Genomic DNA, 25,355 nt, shown 5'->3' on the forward strand with positions numbered 1-25,355 from the left:
TTTCTCCAAAATGGACAGGACGCCTTATGATGCGGAGCGTCTTTTGTATGCGCTGAGTTCCGAAATGTGACTGACAGCCGACACGCTGTTTATATAGAGAAAAGGCGGAAGTGACTGTGGCCAGGCATGAAGTCGGCCAATCAGGGAAGGGTGGGCGTGTATATATACATATATGGAGAGGGAGAGAGAGAGAGAGAGAGAGAGAGAGTCTGATGTGAGAGAGGACAGGCATGCTGGGGAGCAGTCCGCCAATGGGTGAAGGCTGGACGTGTAAGTGGACGCTAAAGGGACGCCGCAAGCAGGTACCAACACCTGTATAGAGTGTGGCAATGTGCATTCTTGCAAAACAACTTCGGTTTTGGTTTCTAAGAACCCCCGAAAATAAATTCGACAAAGAGACACGCCTACGAAGCTCAGTTCAAACTTCAAGCCATCGGTTATGCTTTTGGCATGCGTGCCCATCTCACAGCAGCGGTGAAAAACCAAGTCGAGCAAATGAACTCTGAGCTTGCCGTTATTCCCGGAGGCTCTACTAAAGAACTCCAACCGCTGGACATCGGCATCAACCGGGCGTTCAAAGGAAAGTTGCGAACGGCATGGGAAAAATGGATGATCGATGGCAAACGCAACTTTACAAAGAGTGAGAGGCAGTGCTGGGCGAGTTACGCCACAATTGCATGCCGTATGTTTAAGCTGGCGTATGTTTTACCAATGTAAAACTGCGCCCAATAATACAGTGCGGTTCGCCTATGGGTAAAATACAGAAATAACACCCATTAATAGCCCTTGTGTGCTCCAAATTAAAAAGGCCTTAAGTTACGCATTTTACAATTTTTGTAATGATGTATTTTGTGTTATAAAAACATTCTTTTTTTTTTTTCAAACACTCAAAATGTTCAGAGGCATCTGTGCTATCCATACATATATAGTTTTTATTAGTTCTTTGGGAAGCACGTCGGCTTCACAGTGCAGAGGTACCGGGTTCGATTCCAGCTCCGGCCTCCCTGTGTGGAGTTTGCATGTTCTCCCCGGGCCTGCGTGGGTTTTCTCCGGGTGCTCCGGTTTCCTCCCACATTCCAAAAAACATGCGTGGCAGGCTGATTGAACACTCTACATTGTCCCTAGGTGTGAGTGTGAGCGTGGTTGGTTGTTCGTCTATGTGTGCCCTGCGATTGGCTGGCAACTGATTCAGGGTGTCCCCTGCCTACTGCCCGGAGACAGCTGGGATAGGCTCCAGCACCCCCCGCGACCCTTGTGAGGATCAAGCGGTTCGGAAGATGAATAGTTCTTTGGGATATTTTATTCTTTATTTTTTGCTTGAGAATTATCAGCCGGTGATGTCATGAAATTTAGGCCATTTTAGAACCCCTCCATAAGTTTCAGCTCTCTCGTGTTTTTCTGAATGCCTTTGCCTTTGATTCAAAGACATCATTTTACATTTATCGCAAGCTGTGCACTACGAGGGTTTTAATGAGACTGCGCCCAAACGTACGGTGCATTGAATGGTCGTGAAAATACGGTGTATATATATATATATATATATATATATATATATATATATATATATATATATATATATATATATATATATATATATATATATATATATATATATACTAGCTGGTTCGCCGCCGTCCGGGCGGCTCATCAGCTAGTTCCTCCAGAAGGCTGGTAAGGTGGTGGTTCGCCGCCCTCCGGGCGGCTCATCAGCTAGTTCCTGCGGAAGGCTGGTAAGGTGGGCCTTCGGCCCACAAAAGTGTTGTTGCTTTGTTCAACTTTTTGTTCATCTTCATTGCTTATCGCGAAAATAAAGAGATGTTTAGCTCTACTAAATAACTAACAATTTCATTGCAATGCTTGTGGGTAGACAACATTTTTTCGCTAAGATGCCCGCGCGATCGTAGTGAGCCACTGCCTGAGCGGCGCAGTGGCGGCGCGCAGCGGCGCGGTGAAGTAGGTACGTTTTGAAAAGGGACAGACGGAAGGACAGACCGCGTGCGGGACGACGCGCAATATATATATATATAGATATATATACATATATACTGTATATGCGTCCCAGATGCCTCATGACCAGTCGTTGAGGATCTCACACTACATGGGCTTCAATGCGTCAGGACAAAACTTATTAATAAACCTCTCGTCGCATCTTTCACTGTCAGCCTGCTGCAGATTGCTCTTGTTTTGGTTTCCACACGAGGCTGGTACTCACCAAGTACAAAAAGTCTAAGTTCTCCTGTCTCTTCTTGAGCTCCTGTTCCTGAATGATGTACTGAGCTCGTACCGTTGTATCTTTGTCACAGGGGATATTATCGCTGACCTGCATGAGCTTCAGAAACCTACTTCTCTTTGAGTAGAAGGCTGATACGTAATGGTTGGCTGTCCTGTACTCTGGTTTTTGATTATCTGGTAAGTACGGCTCATCATCATCGACCAGTTTGGATTTGGCCTGTTAACACAAAAACAAGACAATGATGAAATTATCAGACGCTGTTTTGGGAGAGAAATAAGAGACTAGGTTGATGAGCCTCTGATGAATAAACACCAGGTAGCCTGTTGAGTACAATGTATGCCACTGACGCGTTGTTACTTGTTTGGAACTATTTTGTGTGGAAGGATACCGTGTTCCGTGGCTATATAAATAAAGGGGGTGGAGCTTCTCTGTGTTCGTCTGACAGCGACGTGCGCTGAGGCGCATCGAGAGTTCAGCGGTGCAGTGGTAGGGACCACACTGAAAATAAAACCTCGAACCAAGTGATGGCTACACAAAACGAAAGCGAGACTTCTACGCAAGAAGGACCAACAGAATCAACATAGCCCGACTGCTGTGTTCAAAGCAAACTTGAGAAAAACGAAGTATGCAACCATGTCTTAAATCCACTCTAGACTGAGTATTAGTTTACCTTAGATGTGCACTTTATAATGTTACTCTCTGTTTTGATATCCTTAAAAGAGCTGTTAAAGGAGCTGTTATGTGACAAAATATTTTTTTCACTGTTGTTGATGGACAGTAATATTGTGTGAGAGATTATATGTGAATAACTGCTCCAAGTGTAAAATGTTCATGTAAAATTGAAAATCGAAATTGTTGTTTCAGGATATATTTGGATTTTGCACATAGAAAACTGATCCATGATTCCATGTTGTTGAGAGCATTAAAATGGGGGAAAAATAGGACAAAAAAATATAAAAGGAAATTTAGAAACGATAAAAAACGTGTGAGAAATCACCATTAATTTGGAGTAATTATAAGTTCATTATGACAGTTTTGTTGGTTTAATCACGATTAAATATTTTAATCGTTTGACAGCTTTAATATATATATATATATATATATATATATATATATAAAAATCCTCATCTCACCCCTCGGGTGGTGTCCGTCCCTCATTCAGCTTGGGTCCTCTACCAGAGGCCAGGAAGCTTGAGGGTTCTGCGCAGTATCCTTGCTGTTCCCAGCACTGCACATTTCTGGACTGAGATGTCCGATGTTGTTCCCGGGATCTGTTGCAACCACTCATCTAGTTTGGGGGTCACTGCCCCGAGTGCTCCGACCACCACAGGCACGACTGTCACCTTTACCTTCCAGGCTCTCTCCAGCTCCTCTCTGAGCCCTTGGTATTTCTCGAGTTTCTCATGTTCCTTCTTCCTGATGTTTCCATCACTTGGGACCGCTACATCCACTACAACGGCTTTCCGCTGCCCTTTATCTATGATCACGATATCTGGTTGGTTCGCCATTACCATCTTGTCAGTCTGGATCTGGAAGTCCCACAGGATCTTCGCTCTGTCATTCTCCACCACCTTCGGAGGTGTTTCCCATTTTGACCTTGGGGTTTCCAGTCCATACTCCGCACAGATGTTTCGGTAGACTATGCCAGCCACCTGGTTATGGCGTTCCATGTAGGCTTTCCCTGCCAGCATCTTACACCCTGCAGTTATGTGTTGGATCGTCTCAGGTGCCTCTTTGCACAACCTACACCTTGGGTCTTGTCTGGTGTGGTATATCTGGGCCTCGATGGCTCTGGTGCTCAAGGCCTGCTCCTGAGCAGCCAGGATGAGTGCCTCTGTGCTGTCCTTCAGGCCAGCCCTCTCTAGCCACTGATAGGACTTCTTGAGATCAGCCACTTCAGTTATGGTCCGGTGGTACAGCCCGTGTAGGGGCTTGTCCTCCCATGATGGTCCCTCTTCCAGCGCCTCATCTTCTGTTCCCCATTGTCTGAGACATTCTCTGAGTACGTCATCCATTGGAGCCTTCTCCTTGATGTATTCATGGAGCTTGGATGTTTCATCCTGGACAGTGGCTCTCACACTCACTAGTCCCCGGCTACATTCCTTTCGGCTTGCGTACAGTCTCAGGGTGCTGGATTTGGGATGGAACCCTCCATGCATGGTTAGGAGCTTTCGGGTCTTAACGTCCGTGGTCTGAATCTCTTCCTTTGGCCACCTTATTATTCCTGCAGGGTATCTGATCACTGGCAGGGCATAGCTGTTTATTGCCCGGGTCTTATTCTTGCCATTGAGCTGGCTTCTTAGGACTTGCCTCACTCGCTGGAGGTATTTGGCCGTAGCCGCTTTCCTTGTTGCCAGTTCGAGGTTGCCATTGGCTTGTGGTATACCAAGGTACTTGTAGCTGTCCTCAATGTCTGCTATTGTTCCTTCAGGGAGTGAGACCCCTTCAGTGCGGACTACCTTTCCTCTCTTAGTCACCATCCGACTACATTTCTCAAGCCCGAATGACATCCCGATGTCGCTGCTGTAGATCCTGGTTGTGTGGATCAGGGAATCTATGTCCCTTTCGCTCTTAGCATACAGCTTTATGTCATCCATGTAGAGGAGGTGACTGATTGTAGCTCCATTTCGGAGGCGGTATCCATAGCCTGTCTTGGTGATTACTTGGCTTAGGGGGTTCAGTCCTATGCAGAACAGCAGTGGGGAGAGTGCATCACCTTGGTATATGCCACATTTGATGGACACTTGGGTAAGTGGCCTGCCATTGGCTTCAAGTGTGGTTTTCCACATCCTCATCGAGTTCGCAACGAAGGCTCTAAGGGTCCTGTTCACCTTATACAACTCCAAGCATTCAGTGATCCATGTATGTGGCATCGAGTCATAGGCTTTCTTGTAATCAATCCAAGCTGTGCACAGGTTGGTACGTCGGGACCTGCAGTCTTGTGCGACTGTTCTGTCAACCAGGAGCTGATGTTTGGCTCCTCTGGTATCTCTACCAATGCCCTTCTGCGCTTCGTTCATGTATTGATCCATGTGTCCACTTATCTTAGCCGCAATGATGCCTGACATGAGCTTCCATGTTGTGGAGAGACAGGTTATTGGCCGATAGTTGGAGGGGACTGCACCCTTCGAGGGATCCTTCATGATCAGGATCGTTCGCCCTTTGGTTAGCCATTCTGGGTGAGTCCCATCCCTCAGCAGCTGGTTCATTTGTACTGCTAAGCGCTCATGGAGTGCTGTGAGTTTCTTTAGCCAGTAGGTGTGGACCATGTCCGGGCCTGGTGCTGTCCAGTTCTTCATATCTGAGACTCTTTCCTGTATGTCTGCCACTGTTATGGTAACTGGGTTCTGTTCAGGGAGGTGTCTGTGCTCCTCTCTCAGGGTCACCAGCCATTGTGCACTGCTGTTATGTGCAACCTCCTTCTCCCATATGCCTTTCCAGTACCTTTCAGTTCTGGATAGCAATATATATATATATTGCTATATATATATATATATATATATATATATATATATATATATAATCCCCTCCGTGAGTCGTCACCTTACCGTGGTGGAGGGGTTTGTGTGTCCCAATGATCCTAGAAGCTAAGTTGTCTGGGGCTTTATGCCCCTGGCAGGGTCACCCATGGCAAACAGGTTCTAGGTGAGGGGCCAGACAAAGCATGGCTCATAGACCCTTATGATGACTACAATATATGGACCAAGGTTTCCCTTGCCCGGACGCGGGTCACCGGGGCCCCACTCTGGAGCCAGGCCTGGAGGTGGGGCTCGTTGGCAGGCGCATGGTGGCCGGGCTTACACCCATGGGGCCCGGCCGGGCACAGCCCGAAGAGGCAACGTGGGTCCCCCTTCCCATGGGCTCACCACCCATGAGAGGGGCCAAAGGGGTCGGGTGCAATGTGAGCTGGGCGGCAGCCAAAGGCGGGGACCCTGGCGGTCCGATCCTCGGCTGCAGAAGCTAGCTCTTGGGACATGGAATGTCACCTCTCTGGCAGGGAAGGAGCCCGAGCTGGTGTGTGAGGCAGAGAATTTCCGACTGGATATAGTCGGACTTGCCTCCACACACAGCCTGGGTTCTGGTACCAGTTCTTTCGAGAGGGGTTGGACTCTCTTCCACTCTGGAGTTGCTCACGGTGAGAGGCGCAGAGCAGGTGTGGGCATACTCATTGCCCCCCGGCTCAGTGCCTGTACATTGGGGTTCACACCGGTAGACGAGAGGGTTGCCTCCCTCGGCCTTCGGGTGGGTGGACGGGTCCTGACTGTTGTTTGTGCATATGCACCAAACAGCAGCTCAGCATACCCACCCTTTTTGGAGTCCTTGGAGGGTGTGCTGGAGAGTACTCCTGCTGGGGACTCCATTGTTCTGCTGGGGGACTTCAATGCTCACGTGGGCAATGACAGTGATACCTGGAGGGGCGTGATTGGGAGGAACGCCCCCCCCCCCTGATCAGAACCCGAGTGGTGTTTTGTTATTGGACTTCTGTGCTCGTCACGGATTGTCCATAACGAACACCTTGTTCAAACATAAGGGTGTCCATATGTGCACTTGGCACCAGGACACCCTAGGCCGCAGTTCGATGATTGACTTTGTAGTTGTATCATCGGATTTGCGGCCGCATGTTCTGGACACTCGGGTGAAGAGAGGGGCGGAGCTGTCAACTGATCACCACCTGGTGGTGAGTAGGCTCCGATGGTGGGGGAAGATGCCGGTCCGTCCTGGCAGACCCAAACGTATAGTGAGGGTTTGTTGGGAGCGTCTGGCGGAATCCCCTGTCAGAAGGAGTTTCAACTCCCACCTCCGACAGAGCTTTTCCCATGTTCCGGGGGAGGCGGGGGACATTGAGCCCGAGTGGACCATGTTCTGTGCCTCTATTGTTGAGGCGGCCAATCTGAGTTGTGGCCGTAAGGTGGTTGGTGCCTGTCGTGGCGGCAACCCCCGTACTCGCTGGTGGACACCAGCAGTAAGGGATGCCGTCAAGCTGAAGAAGGAGTCCTATCGAGCCTTTATGGCCTGTGGGGCCCCAGAGACAGCTGACGGGTATCGACTGGCCAAGCGGACCGCGGCTTCGGTGGTCGCCGAGGCAAAAACCCGAGCGTGTGAAGAGTTCGGTGAGGCCATGGAAGCCGACTTCCGGACGGCTTCGAGGAAATTCTGGTCCACCATCCAACGTCTCAGGAGGGGGAAGCACTGCACCACTAACACTGTGTACAGTGGGGATGGGGCGCTGCTGACTTCGACTCGGGACGTTGTGAACCGGTGGGCAGAGTACTTCGAAGACCTCCTCAACTCCACCAACACGCCTTCCTTGGAGGAAGCAGAGCCTGGGGACTCTGAGGTGGGCTCTCCTATCTCTGTGGTTGAAGTCACCGATGTGGTTAAAAAGCTCCTCGGTGGCAAGGCCCCAGGGGTGGATGAGATCCGCCCGGAGTTCCTCAAGGCTCTGGATGTTGTGGTGCTGTCCTGGTTGACACGCCTCTGCAACATCGCGTGGTCAACAGGGAGAGTGCCTCTGGATTGGCAGACCGGGGTGGTAGTCCCTCTTTTTAAAAAGGGGGACCGGAGGGTGTGTTCCAACTACAGAGGGATCACACTCCTCAGCCTCCCTGGTAAGGTCTATTCAGGGGTGCTGGAGAGGAGGGTCCGTCAGGAAGTCGAGCCTCAGATTGAGGAGGAGCAGTGTGGTTTTCGTCCCGGCCGTGGAACAGTGGACCAGCTCTACACCCTTAGCAGGGTCCTTGAGGGTATGTGGGAATTCGCCCAACCAGTCTACATGTGTTTTGTGGACTTGGAGAAGGCGTTTGACCGTGTCCCTCGGGGAGTTCTGTGGGGGGTGCTTCGTGGGTATGGGGTACCGAACCCCGTGATACGGGCTGTTTGGTCACTATACCACCGATGTCAGAGTTTGGTTCGCATTGCCGGCAGTAAGTCGGAATCGTTCCCAGTGGGGGTAGGACACCGCCAAGGCTGCCCTTTGTCGCCGATTCTGTTCATAACCTTTATGGACAGAATTTCTAGGCGCAGCCGAAGTGTTGAGGGGGTCCGTTTTGGGGGCCTCAGTATTACATCCCTGCTTTTTGCAGATGATGTGGTGCTGTTGGCTCCTTCAAACGGGGCTCTCCAACTCTCACTGGAGCGTTTCGCAGCCGAGTGTGAAGCGGTTGGGATGAAAATCAGCACCTCCAAATCTGAAACCATGGTCCTCAGTCGGAAAAGGGTGGAGTGCCCCCTCCGGGTCGGGGAGGAGATCTTACCCCAAGTGGAGGAGTTCAAGTATCTTGGGGTCTTGTTCACGAGTGGGGGTAGCAGGGAGCGGGAGATTGACAGGCGGATCGGTGCAGCATCTGCTGTGATGCGGACATTGTATCGGTCTGTCGTGGTGAAGAAGGAGCTGAGCCAAAGGGCGAAGCTCTCAATTTACCGGTCGATCTACGTTCCAACCCTCACCTATGGTCACGAGCTATGGGTCGTGACCGAAAGAACGAGATCCCGGATACAAGCGGCTGAAATGAGTTTTCTCCGCAGGGTGTCCGGGCTCTCCCTTAGAGATAAGGTTAGAAGCTCAGTCATCCGGGAGGGGCTCAGAGTTGAGCCGCTTCTCCACATCGAGAGGAGCCAGATGAGGTGGCTTGGGCATCTGATTCGGATGCCTCCTGAGCGCCTCCCCGATGAGGTGTTCCGGTCATGTCCCACCGGGAGGAGACCCCGAGGAAGACCCAGGACACGCTGGAGAGACTATGTCACCCAGCTTGCCTGGGAACGACTCGGGATCCCCCGGGGAGAGCTGGAAGAAGTAGCTAGGGAGAGGGAAGTCTGGGCTTCCCTGCTAAAGCTGTTGCCCCCGCGACCCGGCCCCGGATAAGCGGTAGATGATGGATGGATGGATGGATGATAGTTAGGTGCTTTCCGTGTACTTATGTATAGTGGACAAGTTAGCATCCACAGACAGGAAGAAGCTTCTGCATTATATTAATAACAATATCCTGGATGGATGTTCTGGAAATATTAAAGACGCCTACACTGCAAGAGCCCTGCCTCCCCTGGGAAACTCAGACCATAAAGCGATACACCTGCCTCCCATATACAGGTCAGTTTTTAAGTCTCGCAAGCCAGAAATCAAAACGATGAACGTGTGGCCAAGCGACAAAGTAGAGGAACTCAAGGGAAGCTATCTCTGCACAGACTGGAGTGTCTTCTTCGAAGACATACATGTTCATGAGGCTGCTGAAGTAATTATTATTTTATATATATATTTTTTATATTTTATTTTATTATTATATAGGGATTATGTCTCCTGCATTCACATTATCCCTCAAAAAATATTGTAACAATATATGCAAACATTAAGCCGTACATTGCAAAGTAGGTTATTGAATATATAAGGAAGAAGAAAAAAGCCCATAGGCTTGGCGACGACGCTGGGCTAAAGTTGGCCCAGAAGGATCTCAACCGGCAACTAAGAGCAGCACGGTCTAAGCACAAAGAGCGGGCAGAGCAAGCCCTGTCTAATTCCAACACAAACAGGTTGTGGGACTCAATCAGCAACCTGACAAACATGGGCACAAGGAAGAAGCCCCTGTCGGTTCATGATGAGAGAGCGAGGGCAAGTGCCGCAGCTCTGGAAGAAATCGATTCTAATACCAGTCTCTAAAAAAGCCTGCCTCCAGGTTGATAGCGATTATAGACCAGTGGCCTTAACCTCCAATGTGATGAAAGGGTTAGAGAAGATCATTGTCGAGAAACTACGCAGAGAGGTGGAAGCTTTGATGGATGAATATCATTTTGCCGACACTAAAAACCGTAGTACAAGTGATGCCGTGTCTACTATTCTGCACTTTCTTCTGAGGCGTCTTGAGAACAGGGGGGCATATGCCAGACTGCTATTCGTGGACTTTAGCTCAGCCTTTAACTCAATCCATCCGAACATTTTGCTAAAGAAGTTGGTTCGGTTGAATGTCAATCCATTTCTTATTAGGTGGTGCCTTTCCTTCTTATCCAAGAGACCACCGCATGTGAAATTTAACTCTGTCTTGTCAGATGAGGTCATGAGCAGCACGGGGGCCCCCCAGGGTTGCGTGAGCTCACCTTTTCTGGTCACCCTGTTTACAAACGACTGTGTTAGCTCCCAACCAAATCAGGATGTGGTAAAATTTTCAGATGATACAGCCATCCTTAGTCTGCTCACGAGTGACTCTGGCATTGGTAGCCACCGTGACATATTTGCTGACTGGTGTAATGAATACCACCTAAACATAAATACCACCTAAACATAAATGTGGAAAAAACTAAGGAAATGGTGTTTGACCTTAAATCAATTGGAGACCATAGCTCCATCTCGATAAATGGCACGAACATCAGGCAGGTCTCCTCATACAAATACTTGGGGATTTATATGGATAGCAGGCTTGACTGGCAGACACATGTATCAATTGTCTGTTTGAAGATCCATCGGCGCCTTCATTTCTTGCGACGTCTGAGATTATTTGGAGTCAGCAGAAGCATTCTGTTGATCTTTTATTGAGCAACTCTTGAGTCAGTCCTGTGCTTTGGAATAACCAGTTGGTTTGGGAATCTGACTGTAAAATCGAAAGTTCAGATAACCAGCTTGGTTAAGACAGCAGGGAAGGAGGTACAGGAACCTTCTCTGCAAACTAAACGATACAAAAACTCGTTCATACCGCAGGCTGTCAGCCTGATTAACAAACAACAAGAGGAAAGCAGACAGACAAGCAGGAGGACATGAGGGCAGTGTGGGATGTGCATATGATTGTGATGTACAGTCCATTGTGTACAGAGTATATATCGTCCGGCACTTTATGTATTGTCCAATGTACGTGGAGTAGTGTATGTGTACGTACTGCTCAGTGCATGTAGCAGCAAGGAGGGCATGTCCTCCGAGACATGTTTCTCCGATGGGAGACCAAATAAAAAGTCGAATCAAAATCATGAGCATCTGTGGTGAGTATGATGTTATTTGTTCATTTAATGGTTTACACATTTTTTCCTTGTCCACCAGGGTGGTATCTCCTTCAAGCTCGAGTGTTCTACCACAGGCCTGGGAGCTTGAGTGTACAATCTTAGCTTTTTACAGTGTTGCACTCTTCTCCACAAGGTTGTCAGAATTTGTTCCTGGTAGCGACTGGAGCCATCCATCCAGTTTGGGGGTAACTGCAGTCAGTGGCCCAATCACTAGTGGCACCATTGTTCCCTTCATGCTCCATTGTCTCTCGTATTTCTCCAACTTTTCGTGTTCCCTTTTCCGGATTTTGGGGATTCTTAAATCTATGATGACTACGATACACCACTTTGTCAGGCTTGTTGTCTAACACCAGTATGTTAGTCTAGATCTGGAAGTCAAAGGATATGGATGTGTCAGAGGAGTGCAGTTCAGAAAGCATGAATGGGAACGCTGCCTGTGTTTCGTTGTTCTTGAGCTTTGTGTAGCTTTCTCAAGTTCAGTTTTGGCAAAACTTGTTGAGAGGTTAATAGCGTGATACAAGAACAATATTCAGGAAGTTACAGTGCACATACACTGTGTTCTACATTATTAGGTAAAATGTGCTTTTCTTCATTCTTCTAAATAAGTAGGAAATGTGCTTTAGAATAAAGACATTTTAACCATCAACAAGAATATTAACCTCTGGACTCTATTTAATAATCATTAAATCATTAATTATTTTTTGCAAAATTGCTCCAAATAGTTTCCACTGATTATCCACACTTGTATGTTGTCAAGAACTTCATGACGTAGACATCATTTCATAAAAAAATGACTCAATCAAAAAACATCTTTCACAATCACGTAGCATTAACGTAGTAGACCATCTTCAATATCTCAACAGCCATTAAAAGTGTAACCCCATAGATCATTTTTTCCTGCCTCTCACTTGAGGATGCAATCATTGCCTCCCAAAGTTACTATTTGGCTGTATACTGCCATCCATCCTCATAAATTTTAATTTAAGGATGCTTTGGGAGATTTTCTTTCTTTAAACCCTCAGCAGCCACCACTTGAAGGGTGAGATGGTACATTGGCTTGCATGATAGTTACTATTTGACAACTGTACTTAGTTTCTTTAATATTGGACAACAGGAACAAGACTGACACCTCAAACAACACAATGACACAAAAAGCCCTCTCCACTGAAATGTCAGATATCACATGACTGCCATCCCGCACGGCTGTCGTTATATTCTGTCAAAGCATCTACAGGGGACACTGCAGACCATGTAAATTTGACCTCCCGAATATTCGGCTTCCAAAACCCGTGGCTGCATCTTGCAGACAAAGCAGTTCTGGTGGTTGTCTATGATGATGATGGTTTCTGCTCTCATCGCAAGCTTCATATACTCTATAAACTATCCTCTTAATTTTCCTTGTCACTTACAAACACACCAGTGGCGAATGCTGGTCTGTCAAGGAGGGGAAGCTCATTTTCGGCCTACATCATAAAATATTTACGTTTATTTATACGTGAATTCTACTCTCTGTTCCTTTTCAAGAAAATGATCTGTGACCCTGTCATCTCAACAAGGTGTCATTTCAAGGGGCTTAACAAGTGTCCTACAACGACAGCAACTACAATAAAACCCACCAGAAATACAAGATTAATTTGTCGCTAGTCGTTTTCAACAAAGAGAGTGTCGCTAAGATAATTATAAGAAGTCTCCAGTTCAACTGAGAACAGAATGAGAATTGAAAAATGCTCCCACGGATACCCACACCAAAAGATCGGTGATTGGCTCATTTCGCTGTCAATCAAAAAGAGATTCAGTCTCAGACAGATTGAATTGGAGACAACTTTATTGTCATCATCCAATCATCATGCAGAAAACCTGAGCGTCCAGGCCAGCCGATAAATGCCCACTCCCCATAGACTCCCAGAGATGCTGAGCGTCCGATGGGCGGGACAAAACAAGCATTTATCCAATGACTCGTCTCGTTTCAATGCATTGTGACAAAGGGCTCAGGACAAAGGGCACAAAGAACTCTCTAGCTCAGCGTCCACACAGTTTAAAGCACAGTGAACCTGCGGGAATGAATAAGAAGAGTCGCGTGGTAACCAAAAAACGTTTTATTTACTTGTTTCTGTTTTTAATAAAGGCATTTTTTAAACATCTTGAATTTGTAAAAAAAAAATAATTAAACTATTTATTTTTCACTAAGGGTTCGGGGTGAATGTGCATATTAACTGGTTGGGTTCGGTACCTCTAAGAAGGTTAAAAACCACTGCTCTAGACTGAGACCGGTTTGGACAGACCTTATAGGCATCCTGTTCTGTTCGTGTGCTGCATTGCAATAGGACTAAGACCAAAACTTCCATTGAGGGGCAAGGTGGGAGAGGCTACAAATGTTTGTGAGAGAACTATTCAAGTCGTCTAGTGGTGTTGAAAATGGATGGATGGATGGATGTTTATCATAATGGTTTTGGGGGGGAAATATATCATTTTAAAATATGCTTTTATTGTGACAGCCCTTTTTGACTTCACCCATCAGATATGGAATGGTAATAGCTGAGAAGAAGACAAGAACGATTGGCAAACTCGAGACGAATACCTTCCCTGATGCTTCCTCACTCTCTCGCAGTCTACAGGGTTTCCCACTGAGAAAAGAGCTGGACCTGAACCTCCAGTCTTAGATGAGTAAAATTTCTGCCCCTTTATACAACAAATTGCTGAATTCAAGCAAGAAGAGGCAATCATCGAAGATTTACTGACAAGCCAGCAGCAACTTGAGTCCTTCCACTCAACATCTACTCACAGATTGAATAAACCCCTCAGCATTGACATCTTCGTTTGTGTGTGTCAAGACACTTCATCAATCTTGCACTTGATATAACTCAGATTCTTGACTGAAGTACCAAAAGCTGTTGGTTATGAGGATCAGTCTGATTTTAATCACATTAAAAGAGGCATGGCTGAAATAAAATTGAATTTAACAGATTTGACACACTTGTTTGATGGCAGACTTTTTTGAATCTCACATTTGGTCTTTCACTGAAAAACTGAGCCAAAACCTGCATATGTTAATATGCTAATTCCGTTCTGTGTGGTCAAGGACTCACACAGTCGCTGATGCAATCTGTTCGCTTTTTACAAAACAAAACATCAAGAAATATGACATTTCACACCGGAGCTGTTGATGGCCACACCTCACACCCACACGCTCCACACTCAGACTGACAATCTTCCCCACCATGGCTTGTCCCCTCTCACTGATGTCGCCGCTCAGGGCAGATGAAATCCATCACCCTTTCACACCTGCTTTTTAGTCCTCCAGCTTTTTGCCACCAAAACCCTCAACCTCAACAGCTTTGTGTCACATTCGCTGTGGAGGCTATTGCTAATGTTATTGCACTACAGTGGATGAGCTGCGGACAGAGCTGTGAATATAGTACAGTATTCACAAGAGCTTAATTCAAATGGGAACCCTTTGCAGTCACAGTTTGTTACTAACCCTTTCAGGGACAGTGGTTATGACAGTGGACAGCTTATCATGTGATCAGGTTACAGGGTGCATGAAAGGGTAACACTGTAAACCACTGAACAATTTGTGTTCAAAGGGAACAAAAGTCACTCAGTGAACAGTTAAATAATGATCGTAATTGCTTGACCTTCACAAGGGTTGTGGCTGTGCTGGAGTCTATCCCGGCTGTCTTCAGGCAGTAGACTGGGTGCACCCTCAACTGCTTGTCAGCCAAAGGCAGATCAGACAAGCAGACAAGCAACCATTTGTACTCACCATTGTCCGCACCGAGGGACAGGTGTCAAAGTCAAGGCCCGCGGGCCAGATCTGTCCCACCACATAATTTTATGCGGCCCGTGAAAGCAAATCAAGCAGGTCAATTTCCATGATGCTTGCTGTAGTCTGAAACAAAATTTCAAATTGTCATTTCTAATCAATAATAGCACACGATATTGCAAGCATTTTCTCATGACCAAACCAACCATCCGATCCACTTTATCCTTACAAGGGTCGCGGGTTGTGCTGGAGCATATCCCAGCTGTCTTCGGGCAGTAGGCGGAGGACACCCTGAACCGGTTGCTAGGCAATCGCAGCATTATCAAACCAAACCCCTTATTACATGAATGTAAAGAATGTTGAAACAAGTCATTATTCTTGACTTCTGATTTTAAAACGAGCCATCCATAAATTTCTTGTGCGCGGTGTATGTAATATGTGGAGGTGATGACACATTTACATGGTTTCACAAAATTTACCATCATAACGGCCCTCCTAGGGAAACCATAACTAAAATGTGGCCCATGACAAAAATGAGTTTGACACTATAGATTCTAGAGTGTTCCATTTGACATGCTATGCATATTTTGGGATGTGGGAGGAAACCGAAGTACCCGGAGAAAACCCATGCATGGTGAAAACATGCAAATTGTACACAGGAAGGCCGGGTCCTGGAGTAGAACTGTGCAACTTTGCACTGTAAGGCAAACATGCAAACCAGTCGAGCACCTGTTAAGATTACGGTACTATATTACTTAAAATATTGATTTAAGATTGTCTCCATAGTTAAAGGCTTTCTAGCAGGGATAAATTGACTAAGGAATTATTTCCGTTGGGAAAAATGTTTGGAATAGGAATCGCCTTGAGACTAACATAGAAACAAGTTCCTGAATACTAATTTGCATTTAAAATATAACAATGAGAAGGTACGGGAAAACAATTTGCTCAAATTTGTCATGAGTTTTACACAAGAGCATCCTCAATCCACTCTGTCATTTCAGAGTGATCTCTTCAGTTTAGTCCTTTTTTATTTTCATTTTCACAACAGTTAGAATCTGTTTCTTTTCGCGCCTTGCTTCCCCTGAGAGTGACTCTCCTGTTTTGTCTTGCAGCCTTTCATGTTTTCGCCCATCTCCTCCCCCAGCGCCCATGGCAATTCGTCATCTTTGTACCTTTGATCAGACCGGTTACAGTCCTTTGTCAGTGTACGGCTGAACAGTTCTGTGAAACGTTCGGCAATTTCACGTGCACCGCGCAACCCCAGCAGACAGGGTATGTTGTTTTTCATATATCTGCGGGCAGATTTCCATTTGCTATCTTGCTATCTGCTAAACAAACCCCAGCCGTGATCGGGCATGGCGAGTTCCTAGCGGGAGGAACAACCAGATGATTGTGACGAGACATGTTATTTAATCTTATAACAGTGCTTCCACCATCATAGCACTCGCACCCTCCCGCCTTTGGAAGAGCACACATAGAGCAAAGTGAGAGAGGCCGTCTCCAGTGGCAGTCAACCCCTCTGGATATTAAGATGCTGGTCCTCCTTAAAGATGTCACTGGCACTGATGTCAGGATAAAACAATGGAGCTGTTGCTCCCAGTGGGGGTGGCTGCCATGAAAAGAGCTGAAACCTCCCGTTCGACTGAGATTCAAGCCTTCCAGTCACCACGTCACACACATTAGATTGCAAGAAGAATCAAAGACAATGATTAAAGGCTGTACTGGAGTAGAGGCTATTTTTCCTCTCTCTCTCCATTCCCTAAACACTTCTTGGGAAATATGCAGCCTTAGTTCTTGATTATTGTTCCGGAGCGCCGGTTAGAAGTTTGTAAGATGTGCATTCAGTTGCATCAGATTGCAAGTTAAACAATTTGCTGTAAACATGAAATTATAAGATTAAATATTCATATCCACGCATTGGACGCAGATACTAATGAGGTCCTCTAATAGTGAGTAGAAGAAGAGTTTAGTTTGAGTGTTTAGTTAGTTTGACAGCCCAATTTAAGCACCAAAGAAAGATACCGCTGCGTGACTCCGAAGCTCAAATATGGGTTCTTTTCAAGAAACCCCAGATGCAACGCAATTCATAATCGGGTATCATGAAACAGTACATCTAACAGAAAGGATATTGCTTACCTGCCAAAAACATAAAACCAACCAAAAAGACTGCGAGCGCAGAATGAAGCAAACATGAGGACTTTTTTAAAGAGCAATGTGAGGCATAAAATCCTCAAACATTCAATGTGTCAGTGTGGTGTTTATCTAACAAGGAATGATGTTTACCACCATGTTAGCATCACTATGAGATTGTGCCAATATGATCCACACATGCACATATTCGAAGACAGGGGAAATTATCACCAGGCGCTATGGTAAACATCGCAGGAGCTGCAACCGCTTTGACTCTTATGATGAAAATATATTCGATGTGCCCTGTATTTTATCGAAAACTAGTCACACGCTTGACTGGCTTTTATCACTCTGCATTGCCGTTTTATTCTCAGTCATCTTCAATGGACTTCAATGTAATTCTGGGAACATAACAAAATAAGAGCATTTGATTCACAAAACATGACAACTCCCTGTGTCAAAAATAATTTCCAGTCCAGTGGGTTGTGGGACCTATGGTAATACTCTCACTTAAGGTGCACGAAAACAAAATAAAACCTTTCTCAATAATTTTGAAATATTGCAATGTAACTCTTTAAGTTGCCGAGAACTGTTGTGACAATTGAAGCATGCCATATAGATTCATCTGTGTTGACTCAGCTACTCCTGTAACCATTTCAGAAGTCATGAACGGGGGGGTTTGCAAGTCTAATATTTGCATTGGCTTTATCCAGTATCTTGAGTGATGACGAGACTCTGCATTTTCTGATTCGCTCACAGACTGTTGTTTTCTCTATCATGCTCAGTATCCTCCTCACTAATCCCTGGTATGAATGATTTTTGTTGAGGTGATATCGGTTGTACCTGAATGTTTATCCGTCCTCAATCCTGATATTGTCGATCCAAGGAATTTGTTCTGGTTGGATCATTGTCGCAGGTTTCCATGTACTCCCCATTTGCAGGAATTGGATGTAAGATACAGTGTGAAGTTGTGATCGGTGTCTTTGCTGGTCTGCCAATACAGTAGTTCACATTCTGATGCTCTTGGCAACGTTCCCGCCTTGCTCTGATATTATCCTGGTATATACCCGAGGTTGTAACTGGAGGGTTGTGTTGGGCAGGATGGAGCGCATCCTCATGAGCATTTGTGAGGTTAATTTGAGTCTGTCAAATGGCGTGTCACATATCTCATCATCCCCACCAAAAAATAAAAAAACAAAAACACCTACTCCCCAAAACCCGCCACCTAGACAAAAAATGTTTTATTTGTATTGTTTTAACAATTGTCTTAAGTGAAAAAACATAACTAGGACAAAACGTGATCAAAAAATAAATGGCAGCTTATTCCATCCAAGTCATTCCTGGGAAAAGGAAAGTCAGCAGGCACATTAGATAGTCCACGACAAATCGAATTCTGTCAGTCACAACGGAAGGCCGATTTGCGAGATGAGGTGTTGTGATCTTTTTAAAAAAAATTGTTTTCATTCAAAGTTTGTTTGACCCGCAATTCGCCAACGGCACTGGCAAAGAATGAATCTGGAGTGCCAGGAGACGCATTTCAAAAAAAGTACAAGTGAGCTACGATCTACTAAAATAGGCAGTGATTTCCTTTTCACAATCTCTTGCATCAACTTTATTTTTCTGTTTCATTCACATGAGTGGTCGTTATGGCTGTTGCTCATCATGGCATGCGTGTGCGCGCGCGTGCATGGGTGCGTGAAAACGGCGGTGAAAAGTAGTTTTCATGAACAAACTGATACATTTACAATCAAAATGTGACCGTCATTCGGTTGTGATTAGTCTTCTGTCGAAGAATTCATCACATTTGTCACATTGGTGTTCCACGAGGGCCTTAGAGGCCTTCTCAACAGGCGCGAACACTATAAGAATCACAGACCTACATTTTACAACTTAAATGAAGGAGATAAAAAAAAAATTGTCCAGCACTCTTTTGTCTTCATTTCATAGCGTGTGTCTTGGCTGCATGGATTCCAGTCCTCCATCCATCCATTTTCTGTTCCGCTTTATCCTCACACAAGTGTGCTGGAGCCTATCGCAGCTGTCTTCGGGTAGTAGGCGGGGGACACCCTGAACTGGTTGCCAGCCAATCGCAGCGCACACATTGCACACTGCACCCGAATCATCCAATCAGTCTTACTTTCACAAGAAGTATTAAATGAAGAAACTAAAATAAAGTAGGTCATCTTCAACCTATGGTGGCACGTGACCTGCAGCACCGGAAGTTATTAGCGCTCAGCAGTCTGCGATTGCAGCTTGTGATCAGAGCTGTCGAGCTATATCTTTTATCGATATTATTCTCATTCAGAGGTTGTTTCATGGACAATTAACTGAGGCCACGGGCAAAGAATGGGAATCTGGAGGGCAGAGAGAAGCACTTTAAAACAGTACGCATGAGCTGCGATCATTAACAGGCTGCCTAAGTGCGTCGCATGCCGAGGCGTCAGGCTATTGCTCATCATGGCATGCATGTGTATGTGCGATCGTATGGGTACGTGCGCAGTAATGGGTCAATCGCGGGTTGGTTGATCGATTGTAGATCTTAGGTCAAAAAAGTTTGGGCACCCCTGGTTTAGAGTGTTCCATGAACCTGCCGTGCATGTTTTTTGGAATGTGGGAGGAAACCGGAGTAACCAGAGGAAAACCCAGACAGGAACGGGGAAAACAGGCAAACTCCACACAAGAAGGCCAGTTTGTAACAAGCACAGGAGGAGGTTCTGGAACCGTGCATAGTTGAGGAGTTTAGTCATAATAATTTAAGGTTGTTGTGCCTCAGACAGTGACCTTTACCTCCTCAAATTATTTTAACCCTGGAGAACCCAAGAACCCTGTTCTTCTTTGGAAAATGATGAATTATCCATGAAATTATTGCTATATGTTCACTGAACACCAAAATATGTTTGTTTTTCAAACATTCAATGCTTTTATCCTAATTTAATATTCGAGCCAAATTTGGCCCTTTGGGTTTTAAGGATAGCATTTGAGTAGCAGAATTTATAGGGGCCAAATTTGACCCCGTGGGTTCTCCAGGGCTAAAGACCAAAACATATTATGTCTTCCTGGGCTTTTCTCTTTCTGTACACTTGGCGTGTGCAAACCAAATTTGACAATGGCAAGGCTGTGAAGTCATGTCTGTTGATATGCTGATGTTGTCTGTCTTCAATCAAAGTAAAAATATACTGTATATAAAAAAGAAGGTGCCTCAATGGAAGTATGCAATTGAAAAGAAACACTATGACAATATCATTCTCTTCTTTATTGTTGTCAATTTTATTTCATGATTGTTACATTTCAAATTGTAAAATACTGCTGTGATGAGTTTATCTTCTTTAAAAACACACAGACCATACCCCCACACACATAGCACTCTTTTTTGTTGTTGTTGCAGGTATTGGTCCCTTGTAATATATCATCTTCCACTTTGAGTTGAAAAACATGAATTTGTCAATCCTATGAAACCAGTTACAGAGCATAGTCTGATTTTCTTGTTTCCAGTGAGTTGAACATGTTAAAAGATGTCCAGTGTAGAGCGGCAGCAATAACTACAGAATGAAGTGAATCCCGATTTTAAAAGAAAGCAACACAGAGAGAGAAAGAACATCATTTGCAATCACGGCGATTCCCTTAATTTCCATACACCAAAGGAAAGAAAAAGACATGTCAACAAGTTGGATGAACATCTGGTCTTCCAGATATGAATCTGAGTTGTCTCCTCAATGTTCATTCACCGCTCGTTGCTAACGTCGGCTGCAAAGCAAACACAATTTTTGTTATTTCTCCATCTCACTATGTACTGTCTTGTCACCCAGTATGTACTGCGTAAGCAAAATCACGAATCCCTCTTTTAACTAGTATAAGCATTTGATTTGATTGAAATTCAAATTAAAATGAAAGTGGAACCTCTGAAGCCAGTCCAGAAATATGGTCCATATGCTCCATGGCACTTCAACTTCAACTGTTTCTTTGACTGTTTCTCCTACAGGACACACCACAAATACTTAATCAGTTAAACTGGCACCATCAATCATTGATTAACCAATTTGTTTGTGTGTGTGTGTGCGTGCGTGTACGTGTGTGTCTTCAATTTTCTCTATATCATGCAGGTGACTTACTCTTCTCACAGGGTGATGTGTACTCGGTCGTGGCCACATCAGCTGCAAATAAAAATAAAATCAGATCAACATCCTCGACAGGGGAACAAGGAAAAAGAGCACACAGAAAAGAATATGGACTGTAAAACGTTGGAAACAAGACTGTTTGAGTTCCAAGCCGGTGTTCCATTGGAAAAATGTGGCAGAAGCAGAAGAGCATCTTACTTGGCTGGTAGTAGTCGTAGACTTTGACCACAGCTGCCTTCAGGTTCTCGACGAGCATGTCCTGCTCCAGCGTCATGCTGTAAACCGCCGTCTCACCTTTCATCAGCTGAGAACACAAAACACACGCCACTGAAAGGGCTAATGGAGGATGGCCCACATTTTGTGTCACTTGAAATGTGAAAGAACATATTTTTTGTAAAATAAGCCTCAACTTGAATTGACAAGCAGGGTGAATCTCATTGAATTAGTTCCCCAGTCATTGACTGACGATCTAAAATTTGGGAAGGGAAAAAGCTCAGCAGAAAAAAGAAACATAATTTCATGTACTTTGATGAACGTGAGCCCCTCCGTGAGCCGTCACCTTACCGTGGTGGAGGGGTTTGCGTGTCCCAATGATCCTAGGAGCTAAGTTGTCTGGGGCTTTATGCCCATGGCAGGGTCACCCATGGCAAACAGGTTCTAGGTGAGGGGCCAGACAAAGCATGGCTCATAGACCCTTATGATGACTACAATATATGGACCAAGGTTTCCCTTGCCCGGACGCTGGTCACCGGGGCCCCACTCTGGAGCTAGGCCTGGAGGTGGGGCTCGTTGGCAAGCGCCTGGTGGCCGGGCCTACACCCATGGGGCCCGGCCGGGCACAGCCCGAAGAGGCAACGTGGGTCCCCCTTCCCATGGGCTCACCACCCATGAGAGGGGCCAAAGGGGTCGGGTGCTATGTGAGCTGGGCGGCAGCCAAAGACGGGGACCCTGGCGGTCCGATCCTCGGCTGCAGAAGCTAGCTCTTGGGACATGGAATGTCACCTCTCTGGCAGGGAAGGAGCCCGAGCTGGTGTGTGAGGCAGAGAATTTCCGACTGGATATAGTCGGACTTGCCTCCACACACAGCTTGGGTTCTGGTACCAGTTCTCTCGAGAGGGGTTGGACCCTCTTCCACTCTGGAGTTGCTCACGGTGAGAGGCGCAGAGCAGGTGTGGGCATACTCATTGCCCCCCGGCTCAGTGCCTGTACATTGGGGTTCACACCGGTAGACGAGAGGGTTGCCTCCCTCCGCCTTCGGGTGGGTGGACGGGTCCTGACTGTTGTTTGTTCATATGCACCAAACAGCAGCTCAGCATACCCACCCTTTTTGGAGTCCTTGGAGGGTGTGCTGGAGAGTACTCCTGCTGGGGACTCCCTTGTTCTGCTGGGGGACTTCAATGCTCACGTGGGCAATGACAGTGAGACTTGGAGGGGCGTGATTGGGAGGAACGGCCCCCCCCGATCAGAACTCGAGTGGTGTTTTGTTATTGGACTTCTGTGCTCGCCACGGATTGTCCATAACGAACACCTTGTTCAAACATAAGGGTGTCCATATGTGCACTTGGCACCAGGACACCCTAGGCCGCAGTTCGATGATCGACTTTGTAGTTGTATCATCGGATTTGCGGCCGCATGTTCTGGACACTCGGGTGAAGAGAGGGGCGGAGCTGTCAACTGATCACCACCTGGTGGTGAGTAGGCTCCGATGGTGGGGGAAGATGCCGGTCCGTCCTGGCAGACCCAAACGTATAGTGAGGGTTTGTTGGGAGCGTCTGGCGGAATCCCCTGTCAGAAGGAGTTTCAACTCCCACCTTCGACAGAGCTTTTCCCATGTTCCGGGGGAGGCGGGGGACATTGAGCCCGAGTGGACCGTGTTCCGTGCCTCTATTGTTGAGGCGGCCAATCTGAGTTGTGGCCGTAAGGTGGTTGGTGCCTGTCGAGGCGGCAACCCCCGTACTCGCTGGTGGACACCAGCAGTAAGGGATGCCGTCAAGCTGAAGAAGGAGTCCTATCGAGCCTTTATGGCCTGTGGGACCCCAGAGGCAGCTGACGGGTATCGACTGGCCAAGCGGACCGCGGCTTCGGTGGTCGCCGAGGCAAAAACCCGAGCGTGGGAAGAGTTCGGTGAGGCCATGGAAGCCGACTTCCGGACAGCTTCGAGGAAATTCTGGTCCACCATCCGACGTCTCAGGAGGGGGAAGCAGTGCACCACTAACACTGTGTACAGTGGGGATGGGGCGCTGCTGACTTCGACTCGGGACGTTGTGAACCGGTGGGCAGAGTACTTCGAAGACCTCCTCAACTCCACCAACACGCCTTCCTTGGAGGAAGCAGAGCCCGGGGACTCTGAGGTGGGCTCTCCTATCTCTGTGGTTGAAGTCACCGATGTGGTTAAAAAGCTCCTCGGTGGCAAGGCCCCAGGGGTGGATGAGATCCGCCCGGAGTTCCTCAAGGCTCTGGATGTTGTGGGGCTGTCCTGGTTGACACGCCTCTGCAACATCGCGTGGTCAACAGGGAGAGTGCCTCTGGATTGGCAGACCGGGGTGGTAGTCCCTCTTTTTAAAAAGGGGGACCGGAGGGTGTGTTCCAACTACAGAGGGATCACACTCCTCAGCCTCCCTGGTAAGGTCTATTCAGGAGTGCTGGAGAGGAGTCCCGGCCGTGGAACAGTGGACCAGCTCTACACCCTTAGCAGGGTCCTTGAGGGTATGTGGGAATTCACCCAACCAGTCTACATGTGTTTTGTGGACTTGGAGAAGGCGTTTGACCGTGTCCCTCGGGGAGTTCTGTGGGGGGTGCTTCGTGGGTATGGGGTACCGAACCCCCTGATACGGGCTGTTCGGTCACTATACCACCGATGTCAGAGTTTGGTTCGCATTGCCGGCAGTAAGTCGGAATCGTTTCCAGTGGGGGTAGGACTCAGCCAAGGCTGCCCTTTGTCGCCGATTCTGTTCATAACTTTTATGGACAGAATTTCTAGGCGCAGCCGAAGCGTTGAAGGGGTCCGTTTTGGGGGCCTCAGTATTGCATCCCTGCTTTTTGCAGATGATGTGGTGCTGTTGGCTCCTTCAAACGGGGCTCTCCAACTCTCACTGGAGCGTTTCGCAGCCGAGTGTGAAGCGGTTGGGATGAAAATCAGCACCTCCAAATCTGAAACCATGGTCCTCAGTCGGAAAAGGGTGGAGTGCCCCCTCCGGGTCGGGGAGGAGATCTTGCCCCAAGTGGAGGAGTTCAAGTATCTTGGGGTCTTGTTCACGAGTGGGGGCAGGAGGGAACGGGAGATCGACAGGCGGATCGGTGCAGCGTCTGCTGTGATGCGGACGTTGTATCGGTCTGTCGTGGTGAAGAAGGAGCTGAGCCAAAGGGCGAAGCTCTCAATTTACCGGTCGATCTACGTCCCAACCCTCATCTATGGTCACGAGCTATGGGTCGTGACCGAAAGAACGAGATCCCGGATACAAGCGGCCGAAATGAGTTTTCTCCGCAGGGTGTCCGGGCTCTCCCTTAGAGATAAGGTGAGGAGCTCGGTCATCCGGGAGGGGCTCAGAGTCGAGCCGCTTCTCCTCCACATCGAGAGGAGCCAGATGAGGTGGCTTGGGCATCTGATTCGGATGCCTCCTGAGCGCCTCCCTGGTGAGGTGTTCCGGGCATGTCCCACTGGGAGGAGACCCCGAGGAAGACCCAGGACACGCTGGAGAGACTACGTCACCCAGCTGGCCTGGGAACGCCTCGGGATCCCCCGGGGAGAGCTGGAAGAAGTAGCTAGGTAGAGGGAAGTCTGGGCTTCCCTGCTAAAGCTGTTGCCCCCGCAACCCGGCCCCGGATAAGCGGTAGAAGATGGATGGATGGATGGATTGATGAACGTGTCTTTATAAAACTGTCACATTTTAACAGCTTGAGGTTTCTGCGAAATCACTCAATCTCATCAATAAAACACAGTCACTCAACATAGGATCACTTACATGTTACCCAGAAAGGTTTTTGTAATTTATGACATTATCATTTGATGATAAAAATGCAAGTGCTTTAAAAAAAACACAACAACTGAAACGACTTCATCGGCCTATAAAACTACCTGGTAACTAAATGACAGCGGAATACCATTTGTTTTCATCTTGGTCAAATCATTTGCATA

At 47.0% G+C, this 25,355-nt stretch overlaps 2 protein-coding genes across 5 annotated transcripts in view; one reads left to right on the forward strand and one right to left on the reverse strand.

Moving 5' to 3' along the window:
• Positions 1–25,355, reverse strand: part of LOC127609110 (alpha-2-macroglobulin-like protein 1) — a 254,157-nt gene that overhangs the window by 208,700 nt on the left and 20,102 nt on the right. Inside the window, exons 33-35 of one of the 4 annotated variants that reach the window (XM_052078831.1) lie at positions 21,419–21,524; positions 21,215–21,256; positions 21,051–21,078 (exon numbers count right to left, since the gene is read on the reverse strand). In XM_052078831.1, coding sequence (XP_051934791.1) covers positions 21,051–21,078; positions 21,215–21,256; positions 21,419–21,524 — 176 coding nt within the window. Of the gene's footprint in view, positions 1–20,898; positions 21,079–21,214; positions 21,257–21,418; positions 21,525–25,355 lie in introns of those variants that run through there. The other 3 variants (XM_052078830.1, XM_052078832.1, XM_052078833.1) reach the window with 3 other exon arrangements.
• On the forward strand, positions 5,847–23,758 carry LOC127609245 (uncharacterized). The gene is made up of 2 exons (XM_052079085.1): positions 5,847–5,996; positions 22,000–23,758. Exons 1-2 carry the CDS (start codon positions 5,915–5,917, stop codon positions 22,761–22,763), a joined length of 846 nt encoding a protein of 281 aa, XP_051935045.1. The 5' UTR covers positions 5,847–5,914; the 3' UTR covers positions 22,764–23,758.

The sequence above is a fragment of the Hippocampus zosterae genome, chromosome 10 (genome assembly GCF_025434085.1).
Source record: "Hippocampus zosterae strain Florida chromosome 10, ASM2543408v3, whole genome shotgun sequence".
NCBI lineage: Eukaryota > Metazoa > Chordata > Actinopteri > Syngnathiformes > Syngnathidae > Hippocampus > Hippocampus zosterae.